Below are 20,836 nucleotides of genomic sequence, written 5' to 3'. Positions count from 1 at the left end.
CATGGGTGGATTCTCAATCATGAGGAAACCTGCCTGTGGGGGAATCTAGGAAATGTCTATTTTAAGTTTTTCTTAGCATGCAGAAAGACAAGTTTGAGGGGAGTTGGATCAGTGTTGGGTTCATCCCCAACACTGATGAGTCTGCCATATCAGGCAACTTTTATTCCCTCTTTACTTTGATTTCCACCAGCTGAAGGGATGATAAGCAGCAAAAATGACTAGAATTTGAAAACTGGCTTATGAATCAAGTTGTGTCAATGTGCATCAAAGAGCAATGCAAAAAGGAACCGTTTTTCCATTTCCTTCTGTATAACTTTCTTCTCTGATGGTGAGAATGTGGCTCCCATTATCTTTGTTTACTTTATTCATCAATATCCCCTGTGTGTAACTAGTTTCTGGTCACCACTGTGAGCTTCCTCCCAGAACCAATTCCCTTGGCCTGCGGCAGTTCTGACACTGTCACCATGATGCGCCCTCTTCCCTCAGGCTCTGAAACTCTGTGCTTGGTTGCCAGTCTGCCTGGGCACTTTCTACAGCCCATCACAGATTTTCTGACACCCTATGGGGGAAAATGATCCCCCCAAAACTCTAATACATTTTGTAGGTTTTAATCTCCCGGGCCTGGATGATCCTTGTTCTGAAGTTCTTCTTCCCCTGCTTGGGTTCAGCCCCATAGTAGTCTCCCCCCTTGGGAAGAATTCATTTTCACACTGCTGTGCTTATGCTCTTGGACTGTGCTGTCCTGTCCCGTTTGCTCCACTCTTGCTCCAACATCTTGGACAGTGCACATTCCAGAGCAGACTCTTCTCTTCCTGCTCATGCTCTGACACCTTCCATGGGGTGGTTCCCCCGCACAGAAGTCCATGCTTGGGCTCCAGCTACTCCATGATGAGCTTCCCACAGGAAGAGGTCCTCCACCCCTCACTGAAGCTTGAAAACCACACACTGGGCAGTGCTGCCTCTACACGCATGCACACACACGTGTATCCTCCTCACCTGGCTTGTTTTTTGACTCCTCATGTTGGGCCACAGCTTTCTCATGTGGACATCACTCTTACCCTTTTTGGACTTCAAGACCCAAGCCAGGATGTCTCTCCCTGTACCAGGGGGACACTCCTCTGTCTGCTTGGCTTCTGACACCCCTGTACTGGACGATTGACTATAACTCCTCTCCACCCTGACACCATTTCTTGGCTCTACCTAGTGGCTTTTGACCTGAATCGTTCATTAAGGCAATGGAAGGGAAGAGAAATGGGAGATAGGATTTGACATGTAGAATGTGGTATCAGGGAAATGGGGTACAAAATGAGATAAGACCCAAAGGTATAATTGTGTGTGAATGTGAGGGATGTAGTGACTATCCTGGTTTCTCCAGAGCATAGAATACATGAGGGGACTTAACATGTGAGAGGTGAGAATACAGTGCTAATTTGTGATGCTACTGTGGAGGGCCTAAATTATCAGGGAATAATGCCCCATCGGTAGGTATTAGGTAGGTGATTGGCTTCTATCTTTCAGAAAAATAAATTGTGCCGAGTGTGTAGGAGATGCGGGAAGACAGAATACTATTGGAATAAGTCCACTGAGAACTGAGAAACTGACCTGGACCAGGTCCACCACAGAGGGCACGAGAGGAGGGGATGCAGTGACAGTGCGGTTAGGACTTCATCATTCCAGAACGCCATTCTGAGTCCGACCTGGTTAGTGGTGGTCTGGCATTGCATGTGAGATGTGACTTTCGTCAAACAAGCTGCCAGGTATCTTGGCTTTCTGCAGATGTTCTAGATTTTACGGCAGTTTGCCCCCAATTCCTCCTTCAGGAATGAAGCACGCCTTCCCTGTAGCCAGGAGTTTGGCTGCTGACAGCTCCCCACTGCGTTCCTCCTGAGTGAAAGCAAGCTGCCTTGCCCTAGGTTGTGCTCCCTGTAAACAGTTGGCCCGCACTTAATGACTGGTCCATGAGGGGACACAAAATCTGGCCCCATCCTCTCACTCAAATTGGGACAATTGTGAAGGACCATTCCACCTCCAGGAGCTACCCCGAGGGTTGGCTGGGGACTCCTTTGCAACCCCAATCATGCTCAGTGTCCCCTCTGACCATTCCTGCTCCTCTCACTGTCAGAGTGTGAGCTCCCGAGGGCATGCTCCAAATCCCTCCTGCGTGTAGACCTCGGAGTCTCAGGTCTGTTTCCGGGAAACTGGATTTAAAACACATTCGATCCCAAATGCAGGTGTTGGTAATCATTCTGCCATTGGCTGACATCTCTGTTGTTGTACATGGAGATATTAATTTAAAAATATAGCCCTGGCTGGCGTAGCTCAGTGGATTGAGCGCAGGCTGCGAACCAAAGTGTCACTGGTTCGATTCCCAGTCAGGGCACATGCCTGGGTTGCAGGCCAAGTCTCCACTTGGGGGCACACAAGAGGCAACCACACACTGATGTTTCTCTCCTTTCCTTCCTCTCTCTCTAAATATAAATAAAAATAAAATCTTTTTTAAAAAAAGAAAGAAAAGAAATAATTGCACCTTCCCAAAGCATACTGTTTCCTCTCAGGAAGTCACTCAGACATCGGGGAAGCCTAGTTCTTTAGTTACTGTACCTGATAAAAGTTCAAATAAGCCTTATTTCCCATAGGTGCTGAAGACGCATTTCCCTCCCCTGAGTCACTGCAGAGATGTGACGAATGACTCTACAGGTGATGTGACTCTGAGTCACCTCCAGGTGCCCCGTCCAGCAGAGTCGCGTTTATCACTGTGGGTGTGATGCAAAATTACCTGCTTGTAAATCATACAGATCATATGACTTTCTACACATAAAGGATACATTTGTTTTGTTTTATTTTCCTACGTTTATTATTGTTGCTTATTTGCCCCTCCTGTTTGTCATTTGTCGGGGTCGGGGAGATAGAAATAGATTAATGATATGATATTGGAAAGGTGAACTCCTGAGAGCAGGGGGTATAACACTTGTGCTTAGAACATTACCAGATACATAGTAGGTATCCATAAGTATTTGTTAAATAAAGCCTAGTAGAGAAATAACTAAATACGATTTAACATGAAGTTCATGGGAGCTCTGCAGGCGGAATAGATGGTGACAGAGGGCCCGCTGGACGCGTTCAGTCATCAGGTGTCCGTCAGAAACTATTGTAACTGCATCAAACAAGGTTTAAAAGGGTTTTGTATTTAGCAGCTTATTTTCTTAAATGAGATGATAAATTCTGACATTGAATTTGAAGTTTAGTTTGATACAAAGAATAATCTTCAAAGAGTAGGAGCTTGCATGGATTGTGAAGCAAAATACTTCAGCAGACATCTAGCTAATTTCATAAAAGAGAAATATTTTAGATTTATTTGTCTAAATACTACAGTGTAATTTAGCCCCTTCCTTCCTCCCCCTTCCTCTTATTCCTTTCCCTCCCTAATCCCCCCGCCCTTTTCTTTTTTCTCTTTCTGTGCTGAAAAGTCTACATTCCCTATGCGATTCACGATTTAAAGCTGAAGGTTAGACAGGGTTCCAGCATGTCTGCTGTGGTACAAGAGTAACTTTGAACCCTTAACCTGGCTAGTGTCCAGCTCTCACAATGCCCCAGACCTCTCACCTGACAGAGGAGGGGAGAAAGCACTGCTGTTGTGACTGCTCCTTCTTCATAGTGTGGTGACATTTCAACTCTGCCCTTGTCAGTGCTTGGAAGTACAGTGACCAAGAGCCTTCTTCGTCAGGGACTATCCCAGGGACTGCCCCAATTTTAGCATTGAAAGTCTCTGGAAATCCCTCATCTGGGACAGATCAGGGTGGTAACTAAATGTCCAGTAACTAAAGCCCTTCCCGCCGATTAGATGAAAGTGATTCTGATAATTATACAATTATCAATTATTGGTCTCTGCTGTGAGAGGCCATTTCCCTGCTTGGCTGATGATATTATACGTGCAAGTGAGTGAAATGAAGAGAGTTCCAGAAATGGGCTGAATTCTTTACCCAAACAAACAAAGGAATGGTGACCTGCTTTAGTATGTCAGTCACCTCTGCCGGCCTTGTAACCAGGAAAGAGAAACTGAGTGGGTGAACTTGAGGAAGGCCTGGGCATTTTGAGGAAGAACAAATTTTAGTTCAAGGTATTCTGCTTTGCTTTGGGTCTAAGATAAGACTGTTTTTTAGATCAATTTGTGGAGTCCCAGAAGATAAACAATAAGTCTAGGGGAAAAATTCCCTCATTTGGGGAAGGAAATAGACAGACAAGTCTAAGAAGCACAGAGGGTCCCAAACAAATTAGACACAAAGAGGATCACACCAGGGCATGTCATAATTCAAAGGTCAAAGGTTAAACATAAAGAGAGAATCTTAAAAGCAGCAAAAGAAAAGCAGAGAGTTCCCTACAAAGGAGTTCCCATAAGACTACCAGCTGATTTCTCAAAACAAACTTTGTGGGCAAGAGGGACTGGCAAGAAGTATTCAAAATGATGAAAAACAAGGATCTACAACCTAGATTAATCTAACCAGCAGAGCTATCATTTAGAATGCAAGGGCAGATAAAGTGTTTCCCATACAAGGTAAAGCTAAAGGAGTTCATCATCACCAAGCCATTATTACGGGAAGTATTAAAGGGACTTATTTAGGAAAAAGAATATGATCAAAACCATTAACATTAAAATGGCAACAAATTCACAGCTATCAACAACTGGATCTAAAAACAAGACTAAGAACAAAAAACCCCAACAAACTGAGCAAAGGCCAGAGCAGGAACAGAATCACAGATATGGAGATCATTTGGAGGGTTATCAGCTGGGGGGGAGAAGGGGGAGAATGGGGAAATGGCATAGGGATTAAGAAGCATATTGGTAGGAACAAAGTAGACAGGAGGATGTTAAGAAAAGCATAGGAAATGGAGAAGTCAAAGAACTCACACATACAACGCATGGACATAAAGTGGGGGTGATTGCTAAAGGGAAGGGGGGTATCTGGCTGAGGCAGGGGGCAAACAAAGAAAAATTGGGGCAATTATAATAACGTAATCAATAAAAAAGACAAAGGAGGAGACCACACCTCATATCACTGTCAATAATGATAAGTTCTAAAAGCTAGTTTCAACGAGAAGGCAGGAAAAGTCTGAGGTGGAAGTGGTGGAGAGGACAGAGGTGGGAGGGGGTGTAGATTCAGTACACAGAGTGTTTGAATGCATGCAAACTTCAGCTCCTGCTCAAGTTTGGCAAAGGCAGCCTGGCTTGCCCCAAGATGAAATTCTTAATATCTGGAGCTTGGGGTAAATGACAGCGGAAATAAATATTTCGAAGTTCAACTGTTCACTTCTAAAGATTTCTGTCTCCCCCCTCTTACCCTCTCTACCACCTTTCCTTGGCTTGGTGAGATGAAAGTACAACGTGGGTTTATAATAGAAAAAGAAGAAGTTGCCTTCCTAGGTAGAGGTTGGGCAAGTAAAAAGCGTGTTTTGCTTGTGGTAATGGGGGGTGGGGCGGAGTAAGCAGGCTATCACTTCCCGTGGAATTGCTAGTCTTTGGTCTCTCAGCCACACAGCGCTGAAATAGACCAGGCCTGTGCGATACATGGGTACGTTTAGTTTCTACAGGACATTTGCTTTTCTAAACTCCTCCTCTTTCCAAAATTTGGCGAGCGTTAGTCGTTTCCAACTCGGCACGAACTCGCAAGTGTGCCTGTGTGGCTCGCTCACTTCGGATCAGGCCCCGCCCACACTCAGAGATTTGGGCTGATCTTGCTCTTGGCTGGGGTTGCAGTGGCTGATCCCAGCCACTAGCCCGGAGCACGCTCAGCCTCCTCCCCTAAAGGGGACCGCCCGGCTGCGCGGTGCCAGAGCCCAGCACAAGGAGAAAAGTTTGGAGCGCTGGGGCAGTTGGGCCGCCGGAGGAAGGGAACCAGAGGACAGGGACCTCCACTCAAAGTTTGAGCGGCTGTCGCCGCGTTCCGGGGGCGTCCTCCCCGCAGCGCCCTGCAGCAGCCGGACTTCAGTCCACCCGGAGGAATGGGGCTCTCGGTCCGGGTCTGAGGCAGACGCTAGGCGCTCGGCTAGAGGACAGGGAGGAACTTGTTTTGCGAGCTGTCGCCGTGGGCCCTCCTTGTGTGCAGGAACTCTCCGGAATCCAGCGGGGAAGGACTGGATCGCTCTTCCACTGGGATTCGTCAAGAGTTCCGGCAGCAGCTGCGGAGGTTGCAGAGTCTCCCTTTGTCCTCCTAGGACCTCCCTCCCACCCTTTTTTCCTCCCTCTGTCAGTTAGTGGGTTACGCTGACCCAGGCCCCGGCGCCCTAGCTGCTCGCAGTCCCCACCCCAGGGTCCCTGGTAACTCCTAGCACCGTAGTGTCCCACCGAGTCGAGCCGAGGGGACCGTGAGCAGAACCGAGTCGCAGGCCCCTGGCCACAGGATGGTGGAGCGGCTGTCCCTGACCCGCAGTCTGGGGAGCTGGCTAGTCCCCGGGCTGTGGCTGCTGGCGCTTAGTGGCCCGGGGGTGCTGCTGAACGCGCAGGAGCAGCCCTCCTGCCGAGGAGCCTTTGATCTCTACTTCGTCCTGGACAAGTGAGTGAGAGAGGGAGGTCGTGTCTTCTGGTGAGGGTTGCATTGGATGAGCTGTGGCCGGGCAATCCGAGCTGCGTGCGCGCCCTGGGGAGGGGTGTTAGAAATCCGTGAATGGATACCCTTTTAGTGTCTCTGTGCACAATTCTAGTGCACTCCGATCTTTGCTGGTTGGGATTGGTGACGAAAGCCCCAAAGGGCTGGACTCTTGCGGGAGGTGGGGTAGTCACTGCTTGCCCAGTCGAGGGCCTTTGAGAAATGGAAGTGCAACCGCTGGGAATACCCTTCTGTGTCCCTAGAACTCGGACAAGACTGTTTCTCAGGCTCTCTGTCTTCACTCCGTGATGCTGGCTGAAGTTTGCCTGGTTTTATCCTAGGAAATGTTTAAGGTTAACATACTCTGTGTGGTCTGCATTTCCTTCAGAAGAAGGCAGTGTTTATTTTAAAGAGCGGGAGTCCTACTCCAAACAATTAGCAGACAGGTGGTCCCCAATTCCGTGATTCTTCGAGCACCTAAGTTTCAGTTACTGACATTGTTACTCTGCATCTAGAGGAGGCCAGGGTAACCCCATGTAAATGTTTCTTTTTCTTATTTGTTCAATTTCATTTTCTCAGGTCTGGGAGTGTGGCAAATAACTGGATTGAAATTTACGATTTTGTCCAGCAACTCACGGACAGATTTGTGAGGTATTTTCTCTCACTTTACTTTCTAGCAACTGGAGTTTGAGGAGGAGGGAAGTAGACTAAAATGTAGGGTGTCCCTTTTGTGAGACCATTTGCAGGAAAAGCCCTCACTGAAATGTTGACTTTAATGTGCCTCCAGATCATTATTACACATACGCTGTTATTAGGACAGCCCTTCAGTTGTTGAGGGCTCATTTCATCTGGACCCCAGAAACTTGGCCCAAGCTCTTGGGGAAGCATTTTTAAATACTATTCGAAATGGCTTTCCTTTTTGAATTTTCATCTGTTTTAAATTTCAGTTATGCTTTCTCATAATTTGTCACATTAACAATTTTTATGCTAATAGTATCCATAATATATTTTTCTTTCCATATAATTCTTAGCACTGTAGAGGTCCTCATTAAAAAAAAGTATTGGTAAACTTCAGATGAACATGTGTTAATAACTACTACCAGCAAAGGCACTTGTGTGTATGTTTAAAGAAATGACTTGTGTTGATACAATGTGTGGGTGTGTGGCCGGTTTAAAATTTAACTGTTCTATATATGCAATAAGCCTTACTGGGAAAGACTGACTTTCTTCCCTCCTATAAAAAGCATAGCTACTATGAAATCCAGCTTACTCTCTTATTTAGAAGTAACTAGGAATTAGTGGCATCCCTGTTTAAAATTAGCACTAAGATACCAGGCTTTTGAGGCTTTTTTTCCCTTTCATTTTGCTTTTTTAGAGAAAAATGCAATGAGCAAATGCAAGTTTATCAAGATAATGGAAAGGACACAAAAAAAAGAGCTGTATCATTAAATATTGCTTCTTTCAGTCTTGTTAGCCCAAATGTTGTCTGTAAAACAGGCTTGGATGATCAAAACATTTTGAAAGTCATGTTACAAGTAACTTCAACAATCTGTAGAGGCCTAGGCAATCCTTGCTTTCATTTATTGGCAGCAGTAAACTTACCCCTATAAAAATGTATGCTTGTCCATGTTCAATCATCAGTCTTCTGTTTAAGAAGCCAAGTATAACACTCTCACTTCTGGATAGGGTCTGAGGTAAAACTTTCTAGGAGAGAAAAGTAAACAGGGCTTTATATCCTTACATGTCAAAGGCAGAAGAGACTGTTGTTTATAAATTTTCTGATTTTACCCAAGAGTGTGCAGAGAGCATCACAGAATTTGCCCGAAAGCAATGGATCATTTCAATAGAACATTTTCATGAAGCCGGGTTCTTATTTGGTCTGGCTTGCAAGTTGGAATTCTGTAATATATTGTTTTCTGGCCCAAGTTTAGTTGCTTGGTTACTAACTATACATTGTAGGAAGTGAATGAGGGGTAGCTGCTAAAGGGAATGACTTTCAAAATATGTATAAGCCTTTGTGAGATCATTCTGATCTTCACTTTATAGATCTTAGTTTCATATCTGCAGATTTCAATCTTAGTAATAGTTGCAAAAGTGTCTTTAAAATAAGAACCACTCTGCAACATAAATACCTCAAGTTTCAAAGATGTGGCTAACTGGGGCAACTGTTGACAAGGGGAAATATGATGTCTGAGACCTGGAAAATTGAAAATGCCTCATCAGAATAGGAGGATCTGCTGGTCTCTTTCACATTGTCCATGGCACGCTAAGTATTCTTACTTCGGGAGAACTTTTGTATGAATTCATATCAGAGTTGTAATTAAATCAAACCGACTACTCCCTAGTCCTAGATATTGCTAGCAATAATCATTCTGCCATGTTTGGTCGCCTTTAAGGAAATGAGGCAAAACATCAAGCAATTTCTACAAAAAAAATTACCTTGGCCTAGAATTCGTTTTTCTAGTTAGTCTCCTCCTAAATGGCCTCACGGGTAATGGAGGAGTGCTTGAGTGCTGAGACACATTGACTAAATCCAAAATGACTTATGCAGTAACATTAAGGAGAGTTAGTGTATCTGCTTAGAGGGTACCATTTAAAAGAAGCCTGGACCATTCAGTGAGACTGATTTTAAATGAGACTCCCTAGCTATACATTTGTACTGTATTGATATTTCTTTTAAAAATGTTTTAACTGCCTCTCTTCTTATTTTGCAGCCCTCAAATGAGATTATCTTTCATTGTGTTTTCTTCTCAAGCAACCATTATTTTGCCATTAACTGGAGACAGGTTAGTGCATTATCATTTCATTGCAAGCTTTTAGTAGAGACTAATCTTAAAAGAATGATTGATATTCCAAGTGGTGATTCGGCCCTCTCAGTGGAATCAAGCAAATGCACACACAATTGGGTTCTCTTCACTAATAGAGAGGAAAGGAGGTATGAGTGATATAAAAGAGCAGATTATCTGAAAATCAATATCATTCATATTGGCTGTGGAATGTACAGTGAAACCCAGAATTCTGCTTTAGTTGTAGATTTGCTACTTCCCACCTTTTCCCTTCTCTGTTACTGTTGATAGCTCCACATCTTTCTTGTTTAGTTGTAACACATTAATCTGCTAGGAATTTGAAGATCATTAGGAGAAGAAAGATAAGGTCTAGCTGGATAATTTATTAGGTTCAGCAGACATCCTGGATCTCTATCCTTTCTCTGAAGTCCATTGGTGCTGAATATATTTACTTTGGTAAAGGAACTTGATGTTATTATATATATTATATTAATGTACATATATATATATATATAACTCACACAAAAACTACATATACATCTTACATCTTTTATAAGACATATAATATGAATATATGTGTCTGTTTACATACACACAGAGATATACATCTTTTGTAAAAGTTGTCTCTTTTTCCAATCCAATGTCAAATATTTTATGTGACCATTTCTCTGTCATTTGAACCTGCTCTAGTGAGTTGGAAATAGTCATTGCTATATTTTAAAAAATGGCTGGTTTCTATGGGATCAGTTGTGTTGACTAGACTTTGAGTTCTGTAGTGAAGGGAGATTTTCTTCTTCACTTTAAATCTACTTTATTTAATACAGAGTATGCAAGATAGTTCTTATCAGTTCTTACTGAATTAAGGGATGGGTTAGCATTATTTTGAAATCAAATTTCTCCAAATTGCAGTTTTAGCAGGGCAGGCTGGTGTACTTTGCTTTGCTTATGTGGATTTCTTAAGAGTTATGTTTGGCCAGACTTCCGCCAAGATGGAGGATTAAGGTGGATGTGCCTGCCTCCTCTCACAACCAAGTTTAAGGACAACTAAATATTAGCATCGGAAAACACAACCAGAACACGGAAAACTGAACTTTTCGGAGGTCCGCAGACAGCAGATTCTCCGGCCCGGCCGGTAAGAGGCAAACCGGCGGCGGCGGGTTGAGGAGTTACAAAGGAGAACTCGTTCGACCCGGGCGCGGGCGCGGGACCCAGACGCGCGACTTTTCGGAAGTCCGCAAACAGCAAATTCTCCGGCCCGGCCGGTAAGAGGCAAACCGGCGGCGGCGGGTTGAGGAGTTACAAAGGAGAACTTGTTCGACCCGGCCCGGGTGCGGAACCCAGACGCGCGAATCCAGACGCACGGGTTCCAAACCCAGGATTGGACCTAGTGAGCAGCCCACCGGGTGAGTGACTACGGAGGAGTCAGTGGGGAGGCGGTGGCAGCGAGTTGACTGTGGGTGCCCGGTTACGCGCGGGTGAGGGAGTGAGCGGGGACCGGCGGCGGCGCCATTTCCCCCCCCCCCCGCTCTGACCACGCCCCCACATACAGCGTCACAACCCAGCGACCTGGGACTCCAAGGCGCCGCTTCTCTCACTTAAAGGGCCAGAACAGACCAAAAATGTCGCAGGGGGACCTCAAAGTCCCGGAGATAAATCTAAGTGACGAAGAAATAGCAAATCTCTCAGACGCACAGTTTAAAACACTGGTCGTCAGCTTCCTCACAGATCTGGTGGACTATAGCCACAAATTAGAGAAACATATGAAGGCTAAATTAAGGGAAATGAATGGAATTCCACAGGAAACCCATAGAGATGAAAAAAAAACTGGGACTCAACTCAATGGAGTAAACCAGAAGGAAGAAAAAATGATCAATCAGAAAGGAATGAAGAAATAAGAATTCAGAAAAATGAGGAGAAGCTTAGGAACTTCCAGGACATCTATAAACGCTCCAATATCCGAATTATAGGGGTACCAGAAGGGGGAAAGACACAACCACCAGTGGAAAAACTATTTGAACAAATAATAAAAGAAAATTTCCCCAATCTGGCAAAGGAAACAGACTTCCAAGAAATCCAAGAAGCCCAGAGAGTACCAAAAAAGTTGGACTCAAGAAGGAACACACCAAGGCATATCATAATTACATTAGCCAAAATTAAAACGAAGGAGAGAATCCTGGAAGCAGCAAGAGCTAAGGGGACAATCACCTACAAAGGAGTCCCCATCAGGCTGTCAGCAGATTTCTCAAAAGAGACCTTACAGGCAAGAAGGGGCTGGAAAGAAATATTCCAAGTCATGAAAACTAAAGACCTACAACCAAGATTGCTCTACCCAGCAAAACTTTCATTTAGAACGGAAGGACAGATAAGGTGCTTCTCAGATAAGACCAAATTCAAGGAGTTCATCATCACCAAGCCCTTATTATATGAAATGTTAAAGGGACTTATCTAAGAAAAAGAAGTTAAAGAAACATGAACAGTGAAAGGACAACAAGCTCACAGGTATCAACAACCACACCTAAAACGAAAGCAAACTAAAAGGACAGCTAGATCAGGAGTGGAAACATAGAAATGAAGAGCTCAAGTAGGGTTAGCAACAGGGGGAGTGGGAGTAGAAGACGGGGAGAGAAGGTACAGAAAACAAGTAGCATAGACAGTAGATAGAAAATAGATGGGGGGGGCAAGAATAGTATGGGAAATACAGAACCTAAAGGACTTGAGACACATGGACATAAGCTAAAGGGGGGGTAATCGGGGGGTTGGGGGGGCAGGGTGGAGGGGAATGAAGGGGGGAATAGAACAACTGTAACAGCATAAACAATTCAAAAAAAAAAAAAAAAAGAAGTTGTTTCCAGTGGGTGAGACCCCAAAAAAAAAAAAAAAAAAAAAAAAAAGAGTTATGTTTGAATGCAGGTTTTTATCAATTAATTTTTTTAAATAGGTAAAAAATTCTTAATATTTGAAAGGATTCAGGGAGAGCACTTATATAAACTTTTAATGTACTTGTGCTTCAAGTATTAGTTTTTCTGGAAAGGGAATCTCTCTGTGGATGGGATGTCCAGCTTACAACCTCAGTCTTCTTACTGAGACTGCCCTTCTGCACTTCCTGTGTGTATCTGGACTTCTTCAAGGGCCAGAGCGATAGTTCTTTATGACAGCTTTCTATACCCAGTGATGTAACAGTCCTTGCCTTCATGAAAAACGTTTTCCACTGCCCAGCTTAATTTCCAAAACAATGGCTTTGGATCCAGCCTATCATTAGGCCAGAAAAGAGAGCAATGTTAACATTTACAGCGTGCACATATAGAGAAAAGCACTTTAGCGTAACACCAGACCCATAGTAGACTCTCAGTAATTGTCGCCTCATATGCTGTGCCAGTTTCTGAGGCACTGGATATACGGGTCCTCCCACACTTTGAAGATGAAGAGCAGTCACTGGTCGACGAGACCGATATCGCTTAGATGTGCACAAAAAGAGCTGAAATCACTAATCTAAATCAGAGATTCTCGCCTTATCACTGGTTGAATGTAATAGGGGAGAGGTTGGAATGGGTGAAGAGGCTTCTTCTTGAAGAGACCACCTCATACCGTTGTTAAGAGTCACGGAACCAATTTCTAGTCAAGTGGTAATGGACAAGTTACTTAACCTCTTTATGCCTCCTTGTTTCCCCATCTATATACTAATGACAACGAGGGTGATGATAGCAAACCTACCTCATAAGACTTTTGTAAGAACTGAAGTCAATGAGGAGAATGTAGGTCAGATTCTGGCATTTATGTATTCAAAGATTAAAGCTTTCTTCTTGTTTGTTGTGAGCTGGAGCTAGGGAATATGTAGTATTTTAATAACCAGGGAGGATATAAGGAAAGTATTGTTCTATTTGGAAGGATTTATAATATTCCAGGCAGAATTTTCATAAGGCTACTTGCAACTCATTTTGTATGTAGTTTGCTTGCCTGTCGCTTTAAATAGAAATACACTCAGTTTTAATGAATTGCACTGTTTGTGGCATGTTGAGTTAGTTTGGGATGGCAGAAAACACACTATGAAGAAGAGTTCCAGTTTTGTTACTTACTGGTTGGGAGACGTGGGTCAAAGTATCTACTCAGTGTGTTACTTTTTATATGTGTGAACTGTAGACATACACTATCAGTTTTTCTTAAGAGAGATGTTATGAAGATCAAAATAAGACAATACATAGAAAATTACTTTGTATATCACAGAATAGTCTCCACTAAAGGATATTGTTTTTGTTTGTAGTTGCTCTTATACTAATTTTATTTAAGTAAATCAGTAACTTTTAAAATTTCTATGGTCCTCTATATTTGGATAGAGGTCATTTTTCATCTATTACACCCTTTCAAGTGTGTAGAAACAATTTGCATATTTAGATCAAGATCACTGAACAAATGTTTCCACGACTATTGTAGATCTTTGTTTCAAAGCCTAGAAATGGGTATTCTGTATGGCAGCATCCTTGATGTCACACTGAGAAATAGATTTGAGTACATGAAAAGCACAAAAGTTTAAGTACAGCGGGTTTCCCAACTTTTGGTTCTAGTACTCATAATTCTTCAGCACCTTGGTAAATATGAGAAGTGCTTCCTTCATGTTTCTCAGAGTGTTGCTAAATATTTTCAGTAGAGATGAAGCAAGATGGGAAGCCAATACATCCTTATGGTAGCGCTTCCGTTAGCTAGGTCTCTCTTAGGGTTTCAGCATAGTGTCTGGTACCATGTAAATGCATGAATTGAATAATACTCATGGCAAAAAATGATCAATAATATATTTTATATACTTATTTATTGTATTCTTTTAAGTGTTTCAATTTAAAAACACTCCCTTCTTTTCTCCTGTCACATGATTTTTATCCTCCATACATCTGTTAGTCCATTTTTTTCTCCTACCCACCTACCGCCTGCCTTCCTTATAAGATGTATGGAGCACTGTGGGCTCGGGGGGGGGGTAACACGAAGATGTATGATCCGGTGTGTGTGAGAGCAAGGGGCATGTGCATGCACACAAACAATTCAGGGCTGTGTGAAAGGATCAGGTAAGAGAAAGTGCTGAGTGTTTCTTTTTAAATATGGGAGTACCCAGCCTCTCAATATTAGAGAATTGGAAACAGGACTATGTTTAAAGGATATTTTTAGTTAGTATGGTGCATAATTGGGGATAGTGGGTTATGCTCAGTTCTGTTTAATAGGATCTTAATGATATAAAAATGATTTAGTTGAAATCATTTAGTGAACAATTATTATGTGCTAGGCAGTGTGTGAGAAATGCTTTCCATTCATTACCTCATTTAATCCTTATATCAACTCCATGTAATACATACTGTATTATCTCAACTTTACAAATGAGGAAACTGAAGCTAAGAAAGGTAATGTAGCTTGTCCAAGGATACTTAGTTAATAAGTGGCGAGCAGCATATTAGCCAGAATGGGTTCTTAATATCTAAAGTAGATCATGCCACTCTCATGCTTAACACAGTCTAATGGCTTAGAATAGGAGCACATGTCTCCCAATTGCCTACCTGATTGCCTCACCCAATCCTCTCTTACATCAGTGGCCACAGGTTAGCCCACTGACCTTTGCATTCCCTGAAAAGGCTAGGCCTGTTTCCATGGTAAAAATATTGCTCTTTCTCCGCCCCAGATCTTGGTATGGCTAGGCCATTCTTGTCCATTAGGTCTTACCCTATGAGAGACCTAATTGAGGTCTTACCTCCTCTGAGAGGCTTTGCCTGGCCATCAAGTCTGAAGGAACACAGACCCTCCTCCTCAGTAATTTCTCACAGTACTCTATTTGGATACCACTTTTTGAAATTATTCTGTTAATTAATTAATTTATTTTTATTTCCATGTCTGTAATGTACATCACATGAGAGTAAAGGGCTCTTATTTGTCTCATTCACCCATATATCCAACACCTAGAACAGATCCTGGCATGCAGTAAATGCTCAGCAAATATTTGTGAATGAATGATTGAGTTTCTCTGACTCTGGAACCTTAGTTATTAACTGCGATCATGTATTTTCTCTCTTTGAGAGATGGTAAATGATGACATATTTTCTAATTTTCTCACTTCTACTCTTATAGATAAGTTATAAACATTTCCAACTCTGTTTTCAGTATCCCCAAATTGAAACAGTTATATAACTGTTTGACCTGAACACAATTATCATTTACTTAGGAAAAAATATTCCTCAGGCAAACTGGTTGGAAATTGAAGAGAAGTCATTTGATTAAGTTTAGATAAGATGCATGTTTCTATTATTTGAAAGAATTTCTCCTAATTCCTTTTAATGTTGATTAAAAAATACTTGTGTTAAAAAATAGTCCTTTTGAGGACAGAAATCTTTTTTCGAGAGTTGGTCTCTGACATGTTCATGGTGCAAGGGCACGTGACGGCATTTGTAAGAGTTTAGAAGGCTCCTATTAGCAGTTCTGCTTTTACCAGCACCAGTGTGCAAAGACAAGCATGTTAGACACTAGGTACTGCAGCCTTGTTCATAATAGTGAAAAACTCTATTCAATCTAAATGCCCGTAAATTGAGGATCCTCTAATTAGAGTATATACATAGAATGAGATACTATGCAGTCATTTGAATAATTAGAGAATCCATATATATTGACATGAAAATATATCTAAGATATATTGATTGAAAAAAACAAAGTTGTAGGACACTTTTTTAAGTGCTTTTAGTTGTAAAGAATAAAAACAAAAGTTTTAACTGTCTTTATGGGTGTGTGTGTGATTATAAATGCTTAGAAAAATGTCTGGAAGATATGCAGTGAACTATTAACAATGTTATTGCCTTTGTAGTGAGATTCAAGGTGGGCAAGGCCTTCACATTCTCAATTTTTGTACATGCAGCTTATACTCAGTTGGGTTTATAGTTGACTATAGTTGGGTTTACAAAAAATTTTATTTCAGTCATAATGTATCATGTGAAAAATTAAGCCTAAATTTAAAAGAAACTTTAGTGACTTTTTCTGTAGCCAGTGATAGCTCTCTTGAAATCAGAGCAAGTTCAGGGGTGGGGAAGAGTGGGCATGAGTAATAGAGTATATCCAGCTCTTCCATTGGGGGCTTGCAGAGTCTCCTTGTTAGAATGAAAACACTGGGGTCAAATAAACAGAGGAGCTCTATACTAGCTGTGTGACCTTGGACAAGTGACTTTACCTCCTTCCTTGCTTCTTAAATGGAGCTAATCATTCCTACCCTACTGCAATATTGGGGCAATAAATGCATATAATTTGTGAGAAGCCCTGTGTAATGACAGGGCAGGACCGAGGCTAAGGTTGAAATGGGATTCAGAGGTATTCAGGATACACCATTATCATCATTCTCATAGTAACGTGCCAGGATTATAACAGAAGTTCAGAGAAGTGATTTGCTTAAAGTGACACAGCTAAGCAGTTAGGTCCAGAATTCAGGCCCAGTCTGACTCCTGAGCATGAGCACTTAACCTCTGCCTTTCCCAAGACTCTGTGTTCCTCCCTCTCCAGTCTTCACAGTTACTCAGGATTTGTGATAATTCAAAGACATATTCATCCTCTAAATTTATAAAATCCGGTGATGTGGTGAGAGGAAGTGACTATAGTTGGGTTTACAAAAAATTCTAACAGGGAAGTGGTTTTGGCCACATGTCATGCTGATGCTGGTGTGTCAGGGCGTGTCAGCAGCTCAGGTTCTAGTCATGAATGTGTTAACACTTACTTCCAGTGAAGTCTCACATCTGCTGCCTGAGTGTGTTCTGGAAAATCAGCTGCACTGTTGCTCATGCCTGTGCGGCAGCCCTGGCACACTGAAGTGCTAACACGCAGAGGTCGATTTCTCAGTCATGCATTCAGTGGGGAGATGGAATAAAAATATACAAAATGCAGGAGGTGTGGACTTCAGGTGTGATCGTGTAGCACACGTGGGTTAGTGTAAACCACACTGCAGGAAAATCTCTCCCAAAACACAGATTGCGTGGAACATTTTGTAGGCAGATGCTTTTGAATCAGGACTGCTACCTTTGGGTTCATTGGTTTGGACTCCGACCACAGAGACTGGGGCATATGTTGGCCTTAGAGTGACGTGTTATGTAAACAGTAAGCAAGTTTTTATATACAGTGATGGCTAAGCTTGTTAGTTCCTAAGATAATAGAATACATTAGCAATGTTTGTATTTAGAAAATGACCTTTCATTCTTTTGAAACCTATAATTTTTTTTGCACTTGAAGAGCTAATAGGAGAACAATTTTTTTTTCATTTTGTCCTTCATGCACATGTAGTTTCACAGTATATAATAACACAATTAAATAGATAATTCGAGTGGGTATTTTAAATGAATGAACAAGTTTCTCTTTGTAATTTTTTTCTGTTTTTGTCAGCCTGGTTAATATTTTTAATATTGTGGCTTATTAATGGAAGGAGACAGTAAAAGTAGTCAAGTTCATTGAGTACTTACTGTGTATCAGACATTTTGCCAAATGCTTTATATGCAATTGTGCAGATAAAGTACAGTGCTAAGTGGATTCAGATCCTTAGTAGTTTTGTGTAGATATAAATGACACCTTGAGAACATCTTGAGAATTTTGTTTCTACTCAATCTACTAAGTTTTACTTCTACAATAAAAATTTAATTCTATAATAATAAGCCATTTATGTAATAATTTTATAATAATAAACCATTTATATAATATAATTATTAGGAATTGCTGTATTTTTTAAAGTTTGATTCTTTTTTTCTTAAAGATTTTATTCATTTATCTTTAGAGGGCAAGGGAAGGAGAGAGGGAGAGAAACATCAATGTATGGTCGCCTCACATGTATCTCCCACTGGGAACTGGCCTGCAACCCAGGCATGTGCCCTGACTGGGAATTGAACCACTATCCCTTAGTTCGCAGGCTCAGGCTCAATCCACTGAGCTACACCAGCCAGGGCAAGAATTGCTATATTTTGTTTGTAGTTACTGTTTATTTCAAGGAATAATGTTCCTGGCCGATAATTCCTTAAGGATAAATAACAGAATTGACCTATGATATAGATATCTACATATTTATGCTTATGCAGTTACCAAAATTGGCATTTGGTGACATAGAAGTATGACACTGTCAGCTTTTGTGGTAGATCATTCTTTTGTGACCTCAAAAGAAGCACAGAATACATACATATATATTTGTATATATGATTATATATGTAGTATGTATAACCTATAAGCGATATGTGTATATGAAATCAATATATTTATTTACCTAAATATAGAATTTTTAAAATCTGGGTTGCCCCTATTGCTTACTTTAATCAATAGATTGCAGCAGATATAAACACTGGACTGTATCAGTTCCAGGTCTAAGTCTTAGTAAGGTACAGGAGTTTCCTTTTTTGTGGGTTTGCCAGTCAGCTGCTGTATAAAAACATTGACTCCTGTGAGACCACTGTGGTGGGAGGAACCCAGACAAGCCACATGGAGAAGAATAAAGACTCTGGTCAGCAGTCCTGGCTGAGCTCCCAGGCCATAGGTAGCACCACACCAGCATCAACTTGCCAGCCACGTGAGTGAGGCCACTTCAACCCTTCCAACCATTCTGTCTTCCCAGCTCACCCTCTGAAGTCTAAGGACTTCCTGTTCAATGCACTGTATCATGAGAAACAATAAAATGTGTTTATAGCACTGATTTCTGTGTAGTTTATTATATAGCAATAGGTAACCACAGTAGAAATTGTAAAAACTGGAAGAGCAGTGACAAGTTGTTATTGGAGGCTGAAGCAGAGATGACCATTTTATGTAGTGGCAGGAAGTTTGGAGGTAAGGGGGAAAATAGAAAATGTGCACAGTGCCCTTATGGATATAGCCAAGTAGATTTCCAGGAAGACTGTTGAAGGTGTATCGTTTTGCTTCTCTCAACTATGTCTAGTGACATACGAGAGATGAGAGATGAGCTAAAGAAGGAACTTCTTAGTTTTCAAACAGAATTTAGAAGAAATATAAAGAGCCCGCACTTGATGGACTTGAAAATAAAACTTTTATCCCCAGTCTCCCTTGGCAAAAACATTACCCCAATTTAAGAAATGGCTGTAGTTCAACAATCAAACCCAGATTGCTGCCTGGGTTTGGCAAAGTGTGGTGTTGAAAGAAAAATCAGATTAAGGGTGCAGTTAAAAGACCCTTTGTTATGACTTCAGGAAGATTTAAGATGGTGTCTAGTAGTCCATTTTATCTAGACAAAAAGGCTTATAAGAATCTGAAAAATGTGCCTCATAGATACGCTCAAGTAAACACACGGCTTCTAAATCTTTTGGGTGTGTGCCTGGCCTGACTTACAGCCTAAAGTAGAGAAGAGCCTCTTTTGAAGATATTTTGTGTCTGTGCCTTTTATCTAATACAGTGAATTATAATTTGAAACACTGGTATTTCGAAAATTTTCAAAGGAGTTTTATAAATGTAGATTGGGAGAGAGATATTTTGAAATAAAAGTAACTTCTGGGCCCTCAATGTCCTACGGGCAGGAAGAGCCCGTACTTATGTGCGCTATTTGTAATGAAAAGATGACTCAGAAAGTGTAGTCAAAGCCCAGGGAGTGGAGTCAAGAGCCACGCAGGTACATTTTCAGGAAGTAGGAATGAGAAGCAGAGAATGAGGAACATAGGCAGCAATAAAATATTTGGCGCTTATGGTACTAGGGTTTTTGGGGTTTTTTTGTTTGTTTGGTTTTGGTTATTGAGTGATGCATGAGAAAAACACCTGAAAATTTAGTGACTTAAACAACAAATATAACAAATTAGATAGGTAATTTTGGCATTAGTCTTTGGATTCTACTGCAACCAATGGCCCATTTCAATAAATTTTTAATGACAAATGTCTTCTACTTTTGTTACTTGTTTTTAACCGTTCCCTCTCATTCCTCTTATTCTTTTGTATAAATTAAAATATTTGTTTATTGACAACTTTGATGTATTCTTTTATTATTTTAATAATATTACCATTATTTCCTTCTCGAGTTAAGTTACAATAGATTGGCACATTTTCCTTTAGCTCCATAATTTTGAATAGTATTATTAAATTCAAACTCTGAAGCACTTAAGAACTAATAATATGTAGAAATACTTTGATAGTACAATGTGAGGATGGAAGTTTTGCTTAGAGATCACTACAATTTTCAGGATTTTTTTCTTATGGGAGAAATGCAGGACCAGGGACGCTACATAATTTACCTTAAGTCACAAGACTAGTAAGTATTTGAGGCAGGAATTGAGGCCAAGTCCCCATGCTTGACCCGTATGTTGTACTCATTGTTTGATGTGAAGTGACATAACGAAGGAATTGAGGGTTGATTGGCATATGACCTGGCTTGGTCCCTGACATATGTATCACGTGGTAAAAGAATAGTAACTAGTATCTGTGTGACACTTACTTTGAACCAAACACTTTATAAGCATGAACTCATTTGATTTTCACAGCAGACTTACGGAGTTC

General features: G+C 41.4%; 1 protein-coding gene across 2 annotated transcripts in view; it reads left to right on the top strand.

Annotated features, from left to right (window-relative positions):
* Positions 1–5,745: 5,745 nt before the first annotated feature.
* Positions 5,746–20,836, top strand: part of ANTXR2 (ANTXR cell adhesion molecule 2) — a 153,771-nt gene continuing 138,680 nt past the window's right edge. The window contains exons 1-3 of one of the 2 annotated variants that reach the window (XM_053655650.1): positions 5,746–6,548; positions 7,161–7,232; positions 9,296–9,367. In XM_053655650.1, the coding sequence (XP_053511625.1) occupies positions 6,397–6,548; positions 7,161–7,232; positions 9,296–9,367 (296 nt within the window). In that variant the 5' untranslated portion in view covers positions 5,746–6,396. The remainder of the gene's footprint in view (positions 6,549–7,160; positions 7,233–9,295; positions 9,368–20,836) is intronic. The other variant, XM_053655651.1, reaches the window with a different exon arrangement.

Source organism: Artibeus jamaicensis, unplaced genomic scaffold (assembly GCF_021234435.1).
Source record: "Artibeus jamaicensis isolate MK-2021 breed Jamaican fruit bat unplaced genomic scaffold, CSHL_Jam_final scaffold_1031, whole genome shotgun sequence".
NCBI classification, from domain to species: domain Eukaryota; kingdom Metazoa; phylum Chordata; class Mammalia; order Chiroptera; family Phyllostomidae; genus Artibeus; species Artibeus jamaicensis.
This window is presented reverse-complemented; position numbering and strand designations above follow the sequence as displayed.